At 38.6% G+C, this 12,975-nt stretch overlaps 2 protein-coding genes across 2 annotated transcripts in view; both read right to left on the reverse strand.

Annotated features, from left to right (window-relative positions):
- Window positions 1-12,642, reverse strand: part of LOC136152994 (exocyst complex component 1-like) — a 37,381-nt gene extending 24,739 nt beyond the window's left edge. The window contains 7 exon segments of the mRNA XM_065914612.1: window positions 3,555-3,643; window positions 4,517-4,666; window positions 8,542-8,595; window positions 9,384-9,496; window positions 10,079-10,211; window positions 10,422-10,649; window positions 12,447-12,642. Of these exon segments, the coding sequence (XP_065770684.1) occupies window positions 3,555-3,643; window positions 4,517-4,666; window positions 8,542-8,595; window positions 9,384-9,496; window positions 10,079-10,211; window positions 10,422-10,649; window positions 12,447-12,530 (851 nt within the window). The 5' untranslated portion in view covers window positions 12,531-12,642.
- A 59-nt stretch (window positions 12,643-12,701) lies between these two features.
- The window catches only part of LOC136152771 (uncharacterized), a 54,678-nt gene continuing 54,404 nt past the window's right edge, over window positions 12,702-12,975 (reverse strand). Inside the window, exon 5 of the mRNA XM_065914142.1 lies at window positions 12,702-12,740. The gene's annotated coding sequence lies outside the window, so the exon portion shown is untranslated. The remainder of the gene's footprint in view (window positions 12,741-12,975) is intronic.

Below are 12,975 nucleotides of genomic sequence, written 5' to 3' on the forward strand. Positions count from 1 at the left end.
ATGTACTTTTCCAAATCCTATGTTAAATGCCTTATGTAGAGTTTCACTAAATTTAAATAAATCCGCAGCAGAAAAACTCCTATGCCTAGTTATTCTTTTAAATTTATCATGAAATCTACACTTCAATTTCAAACACATCCAGTTTTAGAACAGTTTACTTTGCTTTAAACATCAGATGTAACTTTCAAAGGTATATCACTTAAATTATTTGTATACTGACTCATAGTTCATTATTGATTTTTTTAAGTTATTTTATAAGTATATAAAAATATATTAGATATATTTATATATATTTAGATATTTTATTGATAGATATGTCCTTATAAAAAATTTTTGGATGAAACATAATATAGAGCCTTCTTTTTTCCAATTTGCATGCCACATACATTTCCCACAGATTCTCCATAAGGAAAGTTAAATAGGAAATTTTTTCCTGTGATCATTGTGTGTAGCTTTAAAAGCAAATCTAAAGCTAAAAAGACACTAAAATTATTCCTATTTCGTTCAGCTATTTCACTTTTCAGCATCTCATTCGTTGAATTTTAAATTATCACAAAAACACTGATCACTGGAAATCAATGTAAATGGCTGACCAACTTATAATTCATAAAATCTTCATTAGATTTCTACTCAACTCACTCAATATAACAGACTGCATTCCAATACCCAAACTAAGTGCACACTACTACCCAAGCAATTTAAACAGTCGCTATTTTTAAAACAGTGATTTGAGCAGACTACTGAAAATCACCTTCTTTTTCAATACAATTGAAATGACTGAACACCTTCCCCCAGGTTCTCAACAGAACCCACAGGTGGGGAAGCCCACAGACAGGCGTGACTCCCAGCTCATTCACTTACTGAATTCAGAGAGAAGCTTCTCACTGGGAGTATTTCTCTTAGCATCCTGTATACAGCACCTAACTTAAAATCCAACTATCTTGAGCTTAAATACTGTTATCTCAGGCAGTATTTCCAACTTTTTCTTGTGCTCACTTTAGAGTCTTACAGATAACACCATGTTTTATTTTCTATATTTACAAATATAGGACTGAGGCTGAGACAATGTGTGAGCAGTCTTAAAGACTGTCGGCCTCAAGGGGCTATTGGGAGAGGAAAGATTGTTCCTACCTAAACAAGGATAAACCATCTCCCTGCTCAACTGCTCTACATGCTCTACTGCCCCAGCTAGGCAGAAGGGATTCTGGGCAGCCGAGCTTATTACATGCCCAACGCACCTCTATTTTCCTTAGGCTCTAAATTACATACACCCCCAAATCAGGGGTTTGCTTAGATTCAGCCGTAAGTTGAGTTGGGGCAGGGCCTAGTTATTCTTTTCCCTAAAGAAATGAAGACAAGCTTTTCCTGGTCCTGCCAAAAAGTGTGAGCTGGGTACAAATAACCAAGTACAAAGGTGAGTGCTACGTCACTTCAATCAGGTTCAACTCTTTGCAGCCCTATGGACTAGAGCTCACCAGGCTCCTCTGTCCATGGAATTCTCCAGGCAAGAATACTGGAGTGGGTTGCCATTTCCTTCTCCAGGGGACCTTCCTGAGCCAGACACTGAAGCTGAATCTCCTATGTCTCCTGCATTGGCAGGCGGGTTCTTTACCACTAGCACACACTACATGGAAAGGATCAAGTACAAATAGCATCTGGATTTAATTATTATTTCTTACCAAAGAAACACTGATTTGTCAGGTTCCTTTTTTCATTCCTTTCCTTCCATTTCCTTTCATTCCTTTCTTGGTCATATTAATAAGATTCCTATTTTTGAAAACACTTGAGCAACCAAATTAGATTATCAGGCATAAAACTGCATGGTCTGTCACAAGTTCAAACACAAGATAAAGCAAGATTCTTTGGAAATAAGATAATTTCATTTAAAAAAGCACATCAATACTGTCAATTGAAAATATACCATGAGCAGAGAATGATTCCATACTTCAGCACTAGACTGGCTACTGGCTTGCTTCTTCACTTTAAATTACATTCATGACGCTACATATATATAAAGATACGGCAATAATACTCACTGAGAACACAATCAGGCAAAAAGATTATTGATTATTTTACTCATTTGAATATTCACTAGGGGACAAAGCACTTGTTGGCACAAAACTCTTAAGATGTAACGATATTTAATCATTCAAAATACAGTATTAATCCTCTTAAAACTTCAGAAGGCAAAGATTCCAGTCATGCAAATATTCTTCTGTAAACTATCTCCAAATCAGAATTCTGCTGACTCAAAACTAATCAGAATACAACACAACAGTAGAGTCCTGAGCCCAAGGGTTCCTGCTACAATGGCCGTTTACTAAATGAGAGCATGTCATTCTGCTACTCAAAGCCCATCAACACCCCTCCCTCATCTCTCTGCAAGTAAAAACCAAATTCCAACACCGGTGCCCAGTCCCTTCCAGATCTGCCCTGCCCCGCCCCCCGCCCCCCACCGCACCTCTCACGCCCGCCCTCCCATCCTGAACCTGACTCGCCGTGCTCCCACCACCACGGCCTGGTTGCTCCTCCAGTGCTCCAGGTTGCTCTTGCCTTGGGGCACTTGTGCTGTGCTGGGAAAGCGTTCCTCGGAAATTCCCACTGCGCACCCCTGCTTATCTTTAAAATTTGTGCTCAAATGTTGCCTTCTCGGACCACCCTTTTTGAAACCGCAACCTTTCTGATGTCCTAGCATTCCCTGCTTTATTTTCTCTAGAGCTCTCAGCAGTACCTTCCAGCAGACTATGAAGTTGACTTTTATGTTGGTCCTTCTCCACTGGAATATGTACTCTGAACAGGCAAGTGTTCGCCTGTCTCCTTCAGCGCCGTTCTCTTTCGTGCATACAACAGTGTCAGCACACAGCAGATGCTCAGCGCGTTTGCTAAGGGAACGTGTGAATGGCTCTTTCTTGTCCAGCTGTGGCCATCCGTGTGTGTGTGTGCTCAGCCACTCAGTCGTGTCCCACTCTGCGACCCCACGGACTGTGGCCACCAGGCTCCTCTCTCCACGGGATTCTCCAGGCAATGGTACTGCAGTCGGTTGCCATTTCCTTCTCCAGGGGATCTTTCCAACCCAGGGATCAAGCCTGCATTTTCTACATTGACAGGTGGATTTTTTTTTTATCATTGCGCCACCTGGGAAGCCCAAGTGGTATTTATCACTGTTTTAATCTCTGCGTCTCACAAGTCTGGCACCATCCTGTCCCTTGTTTTGGGATTCTCTCTTGTGACTTATAATCTCTATTCCTACTATCATCTTCTTCGTCCAAGATTTCACTTCAGCTCATTATTGTATTAGGTTCTTAGTTTCCCCTATCAAGTCTCTTCCTGTGTCTGAAGAATGCTGCTAGGACTCACGACTCAGATTTTTCAACCTAACTTCTCACTCTTCTAGAATATGGAATTTCAGCTTCAGTCAGGCTGGTCTTCTTAAAGTCCCGGGAAAAGAGTCAAGTCCAATGTTTTCTATGAAGTTTTCTCCTGTGGCTACAGGTCATGAATTTCCTTTCTCTAACATGCTATACATTTAAACTCATATCCAGTTCAGCACTTACCTCTGGCCGGCTGCTAAGGATAGTTGCTCTTCCCAGGCAGACCTGACGCTCTCTGGAAGTAGGAGCATGTGTGGGAGCCACTTCTTATTCTTACATATGGATTAGTGAGTACAAAAGAGGCACACAGTGAAAATCTGGTGAGTGACAAAGAAATGTACCATAATATGATAATCCAATTTTTCCAGCTAGTGTGTCCCACAATCAGGAACAGAAATACCCATGTTCCTCTGTGCCTGGAACAGTGGAATGTCTGCTTAATAAAGAGGCACACTGCATGTGCTTAAAAGAACAGATTACAGGTTCTTATAAAGCAAATGCCTCATTGAAAATATAACTTCATACTCTCTAGTTTTTATATTGCACATAAAGCAACTCAGGAAATAATTATTTAACTAACTAAACTAAATGATGCTTCACGCTACAGTATGGCCTAATACTATACTGAAGTTCAAATTTTAGCTGTTCTCCATCTAAGTACATAAAATAAATGTTCTCCAGAATTTTAGACTCTGTGGGAGAAGGCGAGGGTGGGATGTTCAGAGAGAACAGCATTGAAACAAGTATACTATCAAGGGTGAAAGAGATCACCAGCCCAGGCTGGATGCATGAGACGGGTGCTCAGGGCTGGTGCACTGGGAAGACCCAGAGGGATGGGATGGAGAGGGAGGCGGGAGGGGGGATCAGGATGGGGAACACATGTAAATCCATGGCTGATTCATGTCAGTGTACGGCAAAAACCACTACAATATTGTAAAGTAATTAGCCTCCAACGAATAAAAATAAATGAAAAAGAAAAAAAATGTTTTCCATAGCTAATGAGCACTAAGAAATTCAACTACTTGCTGCTTTTTTAAGAACATACAACAGTGCTTCAAATGTCACTTGCGGAACTGAACACACGACCTCTCGATTCTAAAAGATAATGCTCTATACTCAGTGAGTAGCTGACGTCAAATCCATACCTTTGTTAGTCCCTCATATTTTCGATAATCCGTACTCTCTAGCCACTCCATCAGCTTGGCATATCGGAGTAAGTCTCTATGAAATGCATGATGATTAGGTAAAGTCAGTTCAATAGAGCGCTGAGCAAGAGTTGAACTCTGATCATGACCCTAGAGTGAATAAATAAGGACATAACTATCACTGACAGTATAAAGAAACATTGTTGTAACTAAATATCCTTAATAATGATCAAGCATGGCCAAGCAAAAACAACAGAACATAGAAATATAAGAACCGAGTACTTACTTGTCTTTTTTTAATCATCCTGTGTATACAAACTGAACACCACCACCATAAAATAGTCATAAACACACAAGAATGACTCTCTGATAAGTCGACTCATTTTATCTTTTAGAGTAGTTGAGAATGAATAGTTTAATCAACTTTACCTCTCCCATAACATTTTACAATTGACTAAGCAAATAAATATCATGATATAAACTGTTACTAAGAAACACACACCGAACAGGGGAAGTCATTCAAAACAAATTGTCTCCATCTATGATATCTCCATTAGAGTCTACGATATTTAAACAGCAGGTGAAAATGCACAGGACACAGAATGTCAGAACTAGGAAGGACTGCAGATGACTGCTTCCTGGGCTTTCCAGGACAGCGCTCAGTGCTCAGTTGCTGGATCATATCCTATTCTTGGCCAACCCAATAGATTGTCTGTAGCCTGCCGGGCTCCTCTGTCCATGGGAGTTCCCAGCAAGAGTACTGGTGTAGGTTGCCATTTCCTCCTCCAGGGGATCTTCCCCACCCAGGGACTGAACCTATGTCTTCTGCACTGCAGGCGGATTCTTTACCACTGAGCCACCTGGGAAGCCCTTTCCAGGATAACCCCTAATAATAATGTAATTTTAATTTTTCCATTAATTTTCTACAGAAGCAACTATATAATTTTGTTTTTAATCCTTGACATGACTTATATAAATGAGCACGTTTTCAATCAGCCTGAGGCAGACGATGCATCCTGACTTTTGTTCTAGAGTATATGGATCCAGTAGATCAGCTGACCCAACGGAACAAACTGAAATTCAAAGGGCTAAGTGATCCACACAGGCCACACAGGCGGAAGGCTAGAATCTGAACCTCAGCCATGTGAGTCTCACTTCTGTTTTCTTTTAAAAACATGCCAAACAAAACCATTCTAACCAGACTCAAAAACTGCTGAAGGTCATTACAAACATTACATTTCAGAAATGTTTACCACATCAGAAGGATGACTGAGATTCCACTGACTCACAGATATTAGATACTGTACACAGAGAGAGATTAGTTTTAAGTCTGCTAATGTCTCCAAATTGTGCCTTAATTAAGTTACACTAACTAAAAGGAAGGAGTATTTGACAAACTTGTTATTGCTGATAAATGTTTTCCAAATATTTTACCCTTATTAATAATAACATTAGATATATTTCCATTATCCTTCCTCATTAATTTTTTCAATAATTCAAGACTCAAAATCATGGTTTATGTTCTTCTATAGCTGTTTACTCAGGTCACTGCATGTTAAGTTGTACTATTTAATTTAATGTCAGGAAAACTCTTCAATTAAAAACCTTCATCTCTCCTGCAAAATGGAAGAACCAACATTTATAGAGAATTTTACGGTTTACAAAGCTCTTCTACATATATTACTATTCAAAACTTTCTACTGTAAGTAGCATTTCCAGATCATCATCATGTGAAAATTCACTGATATAAAAACATTATTACCTTCAGACTATTAGGATATATTAAATATTGTTAGTGTTAACAGAAAGATTTTAAGAGAAACTGGTTTCAAAATATATAGGAAGGAGAAAAAATACTTAAATTGCTTAATTCAATCAATAATATAGATAACTATCATATCTAGAATTCAATCGTGCTAAGAATTTTACTCTTTATATACTTTAAAAATTAAGACATTGTTTAAAGTTTCTTATTAGAGATAAATAAATTAGTAATGATGACTGAAAACCTTTTGAAAAGGACTGGCCATTCTAGATGCCTTTAAGAACACCATGATTCATGAGAAGAGGTCAAAATATCAACATTAACAGGAGTTTTGGAAGAAGCTGATTCCAACCCTCATGAATGACTTTGAGGGGTATGACTTCAGTACAGGAAGTAACTATAGATGTGGTAGAAAGCAGAACTAGAATTAGAAGTGGAGTCTAAAGATGTGACTGAACTGTTATAATCTCATTTAACAGATATTTAATGGATGAGAAGTTGCTTCTTACGGATAAACAAAGAAACTGGTCTCTTGAAAGAGAATCTACTCCTGATGAAGATGCTGTGAAGGCTACTGAAATGACAACAAAGGATTTAGACTATAATTAATACATAAACTAAGTTGATAAAACAAGTGGCAGGATTTGAGAAGACTGACTCCAATTTTGGAAGAAGTTCTACTGTGGGTAAAATGCTATCAAACAGCATTGCATGCCACAGAGAAATTGTCTGAGAAAGGAAAAGTTGATCATTACAGCAAACTTCACTCTTGTCTTATTTTTAAAAATTGCCATAGCTACCCCAATCTTCAGCAATCACTGCCTTGGTCCTCCAGCACCTTCAACATTGAGGAAAGACCCTCCACCAGCAAAAAGATGATGACTCAGATGGTAGGCTCAGAGGGTGCTTAGCAATTTTTAGCAATGAAGTATTTTTAAAATAAATGTGTACATTCTTCTGTTAGACATAATGCTATTGCACACAATAGGCTACAATACTGTGTAAACATAGCTTTTTTATGCACTGGGAAACCAAAAAATTTGTGTGACTTGCTTTACTGACACATTCACTTCATTGTGGTGTCCCTAAGGTAGCCCCTATACACTGCTGTAGAGTTTTAAGTACATTACCTTTACCACATCCTCACAAGCATCTTGAGGGTAGCAGCCATTTCTTACTCTTACATATGGAGGACAGTGAGTCCTGTCACACAATGTAACACACAAATCAGACACACAATCAAAATTTGATGGTGAACAAAGACATGTAACCCAGTTCGGTAATCGAATCTTCCCCGTGTGTCCCACAACCAGGAACAGAAATCCCCTTGTTTCCCAACTCTTTGCTAGGTGACACGAAGTATTCAATTTAACACACAGAAAATCTCTTTTCTGCACTTGGGACACTGTCTTTCATCTTCTTCAGCACATTCCAGGTTGTTGCAACATTCTGGTTTTTAACATGCATTACTCACATGTAACAATGCATATTAGATTTTCAGAACTGGGATGCATTCATTTTAAACAAAGCCATTAGTTTATAAGGCAAGGAAGCAAAAATCACAAATAATAGCATGTTATAACAAACAATTAAGGGTGGAGAAAGGATTATCATTTACTGACTGGTATTTTCCATACCATTTACAAATGTGGACTATAGCCTGTCAAGAGGATAATTTAAAAAAACTAGGGAATTGTGTAAAAATAGATATTATTGAAATAATAGTGTAAGAAAAATGTGCATTAGTATTTCCTATGTGATTCCTAGGTTTACTTTTTTCCTGAAGCTTTTCAAGTCAAGTGGAATGTTAAGAGAGTCTTCCCCTGTTTCCCCCTTGCGCGGTTAGTTAGCTGGTCTTCCTTTACTCCCATGGTACCACCATAACATACACCCTCCCTCAGTCTGTTTGTCGCCCTTCTCTAGATCGTGAGCAACTAGAGCAAAGAATCAGCCTCTCATCTATTCCAATGAAATGTCTGGAATGCATCTTTAATCACTTGGCAAATGACTTCCAAATAAAGGAGTGAGTGAGTGAATGAAAGAATGACAGAAAGAAAGGCAAGCAGAATGAGATTAAATGCCTTTGGATCTAAATAAACTTTCTGTTATGGGACATTAAAAAAACTGCCACAAATATGGTTAACAGGTAGCTCAAATCAGTAAATTATAACTATAAAGATTCTGCTGCTATTAAGCTTAGTAAACCTTACAGGGGAAAAAAAAGAATCGGAGAAGCTGGAGCCAAAGTTGATGTACTCACAGGCACGGAAAGAAAGTAGGACCTGTTATAGAGTTGAAGGAGGGCCTGAGTAAACTAATCAGAAATAAAATAGAGTAAATACAATTGTTTCAGAATACTACAAAGTGAAAACAAAATAAGAACCTGGAATATCAGTCAGCATTTCTTGATGAACAAAATTTCACTCAACTTTTTTTTGGCCCCAAATCCCTATTAAAGAGATCATAAATACACAAAATCTAATTTATGACACCTAATTTATTCAAGAAATATTAAGTCTAATTTATTATTTATTAAAAAAAGCACCTTCTAGTCAAATCCCTCTAAGGTATACTTAACAGTAACATTTATATCATTGCCACAACCTTAATTATAACACCCTTTCCACATAGAAATAGAGATAAAGGTTTTCTATAAGAGTAAATCAACTAGAATTTACAATTGAGTTAGTCATTTTTCTCATATTTATAAGTATATGGAGCCAATGAAATACTGAAAACATGGAATCAAGTCCCTGTTCTCACTTGAAAATACTGAAAAATAAAACAGGCCAAACATTAAAAACTTAACAAGTTTGGACTTATTTTTAGAAACAAGATTGTCTAAATGGGGTATATGTAACATGCAAGCACAATTATTTAAAACTTAGGGAATTTTGGCTAAAAGGAACTGTCTTCATAGGAGACCACTGAGGCCCCCAAAACATCTATGAGCAAATACACACGTATCTAAAAATATTAAAATCAAATAAATATAGAAAGGAACATATTGTGCTCCCAATTAAATACATTAAAATTTTTTTTCTGTGACCATTTCATTTCAAGCTACAGGAACATGCCAGTACTATAATAAGATAAAATTACCTGTCGAACAAAAACATTGTTGAGGTGACTGGCCAGTCTCCGGGCAAAATTCTCTCGCAAATCACTGAAACGCTGCTGCTGCTGCTGCTGAACTGCCAGAAGCACGTCATGGCCTGAAATCGTGACAGCTTATTCAACGGGTTAAAGAGCTCCCGGATGTCTAAGGAGTGCATTTATAACAGAAGCCGTATTTCAGTTCTGAAGAACTCAACCTTTTGCTGGTTTATGCGTGTGTTTATAAAAGAAAGGTAAGGGGGAAAAACAGTGTAACTCAGCGATCCTCACGCTGCGGTCTTGCCTCAGCCTCACCTGGGAACGGTCAGAAACATGGATTCTAAGGCCTCAGAGCAGACCTACTGCTTCTGCGGTGGCCCCTAGCCGTGATCCCGATGCAAGCTCAAGTTTAGGAACCGCTGGTCTAGCAAAGCCTTACGGCATCTACTTTGTGCTAGGTCCTGTGAACAGCGCTGAAGAAAAATGCTGGTGTTAACGTAGAGTCACTGATGGTCAATCAGAAGGTACTGAAATGAACAAGTTCTTCGTGCCAATATAAATTATGTTTGAGAGTAAGTGAAACTTGTTTCAATAGCTAATAATCTAACCCTAAACCACCTGCCTCATGGACTTCTTGTCAAAAGCTTTACACTAAGTCAGAAGCTTAGTCCCAGGTTCTTGGGCAGATTTTATGGTCATACCTGGTCGAAGAGCTACATTCACGCACTGCAGCAGGGCATCTGCAGCATTGGTGCAGGCCTCAATGCCCCTGGAAGAAGAAAGATCTCCTTCCTGAAGTGCCTTTATATGACCTTTGGCCAGGTCCATGTGGCTCTGGAAAGTAAATAAACACACCATTTGTCTGTGTACTCTTAGGAAGTTTACAGGTAAGATGCTACGCAATCCTATTACTGGGTGTTTGAAACTTCAGTATTTTTAAATCTTGCTCTCCTAAGGAAACTAGAAAATACTTGCAAATGGGCTTTAGAGATCATTAGGTTTGTTTTTTTTTAATTGTTGTTAGTAGTTTATAACCATGCTTACCACAAGAAACTCTATCTCAGACAGGAGTTTTACGTTATTAGTGTTACTGAGATGAATGAGGTGGTTGCTTTCGGAGATCTGATCCATCTGTTCTTTTACACTTTGGAGCATTTCCTCATAACTGCTCAGTTTCAATTCAATCTGATCCACCTCCTTGAGAGCCTCATCCAGTAACTTCATTAGGATGTTGACTTGCTTTTCAGAGGCCATGATAGACTGGATGTTGGCCTACACAGTTAAAAAGAGAAGTAATACTTCATATTCTTCAAATGAAATATCCATAAATCTTTGACAGCAGCGTGACTCAGCAGCAGCGGCAACAAAGGCTGACACACACATCGACACGTCTACTTTAATTGGCTGCTTTGTGTTTACACTCCACTTTTTCACACAGTATTTCAGGGAAGCACACGTCCCCTTATGTGGAGGATAGGGACCAGATCTCAATACCGCATATTTAGAACATGCGCCATGATGTATCATCAGCAATGGTGGACTCTCATTAGTGCCGTTAGGTTATACCATCTCTGACGCTGCTTCCAGCTCTATCAACTATAGACATTTTCTATAATCTGCAACATTTATGTAAAATCCTAAACAAAAGCATAATAATCACCTATGCTAATACCTTAGTTAAGAGGGTAGCAGTAGCATGCCAGTCTTTAACAGATACATGGAACTAATTTATAACTGTAGCATGATTTGTACTAATAGGATGTGCAAGAGTCTATTGCCATAAGATAGCTCCTTCTACAATATTCTTTCTTTTCTCTTTCATTTGCAACTACTTTTTTTTCCCAAAGTAGCAACAAACCACCGACCCCTTATTAATATTTTCTAAAGACTCTATTGATTCTCAATTCCCTGAAATATGGAAGCTTTCAAACCCAAAATTAAACTGCAAAGTAATATGATGACTTGAAACACAGAGGCAACATTAACTAGAAAATACAAACCACAAAGCCACATTAAGAAGGCAGATAACATGATATGAGGAAAAAATTTGGATAAAGAGTTAAAATAATATCATTGTATGGGTGATGCTAAAATTTCACATGTTATTTTATATACTATTCATAATAACTCCCATGGAGGTGCAGCCCAACTGTAAAGCAGCAGAGCTCTGACCCACTGAATCTTAAGCAGCAGAGCTGTGACTTGAACTGATCCAGGACAATTTTCACTTCAACATCTTGAAGTCTCTTCTAGGCTTTACTTCCAGAGAGTTCTACAAATTTGTAAGCTTGGGCTATTGGTGTAATCTCTGGACCTCAGTTCAACCTTACAACTTCTGTACCTTTCATGTATAAAATGCCAACACTCTTTTAAGTCTTAAAAACATTCCTTATTCTCAGAGTTTTTCTTAAATTCATACTTTGCCTAACAAAACGACACCCCCCTCACAAAACACTCTCATTTTAGATTTTTCTCATAAGACAGGTGCTACTTGTAGCTTTTTACTTCCTAAAGATGTACATGTAGGTACAAGCTCAGATATGTGCATACAAATAAACAGCATCTATTCCACAGCAGTTCAGAGGAGTCGTCAAACATCCTTTTGCCCTGGCTCTCCTGTTTTCACTACACTATTTTGCTCTCTTTGGGTAAAGGATTCGCTTCTTTCAGCTCACTCTCTCTCCTTCTAACTTGTACCTATTTTTTTCCCCCCAAACCACAAAAATTATATTCTCTAGCCTTGAACTATTCTGAAGTGTTCCAGAGGCTGGGGGAATCAACCCCCAGGGTGGTTTCAGGTTGGCTACTTTCTACTTCCATCACTTCATATCAAGAACCTCCCCAAATCCAGAACCTCAGCCAACTGCCTTCACTGGCCTAATAGGAATGGTTCTGTCTCTGGACCAAGAACAGTGAAAGACAGAGGGAGGCAGCTGGTGATGCGCTTCTAGGGAAAGACAGCAACGATCCCACCGTCTAGGCTCAAAGGCAGCGGCAGCAGAATATGAACATCACCAGTCTCCTCAGCTTACCACACATCACTAGCCACACGTTACAAGAAAGGCTGACCCCATCTAACACCTGCAGCTCTCTGGACAACCTTTCTGCAAAGGCCTCGGCGCTAGAAATTGCATATTCACAGCCTTCCATCATTATCTCAATATCCCGCTCTTCTCTTGCATTTAACTCTTGGCATTCATCCACTGCCTCTTCCTCACCTCCTGTCACACTCTGATTTTCTCCACTTGGAACAGATTCTTAAAAGAGGGTAAAAATTAAAAATAAAGTAGTAAAAAACTAGGAAGGACAACAGCATTGTACTTACAGGTAAGGTCAGTTATAAGCACAGGTCACATTTAGAGGCTGAAAAATAGGAAAAAAATGATTCAAAATATATGAAAAAAAACTTATTTTTATGAAGAACTGCATATGTTAACATGTCTATTATAACAAAAGCATGCAGTCTAATTTATTGACTTGTGTTAAAACAGGCCTTAGTCACACTTTCCCAAAACATAATTAAACTATAAAACAAATATAAAACCGGAAACGAAACACGTGTACAAGCCTAACCTTTTTTTTTCTCTACCTGAGATAA

The sequence above is a fragment of the Muntiacus reevesi genome, chromosome 22 (assembly GCF_963930625.1).
Source record: "Muntiacus reevesi chromosome 22, mMunRee1.1, whole genome shotgun sequence".
NCBI classification, from domain to species: Eukaryota; Metazoa; Chordata; class Mammalia; order Artiodactyla; family Cervidae; genus Muntiacus; species Muntiacus reevesi.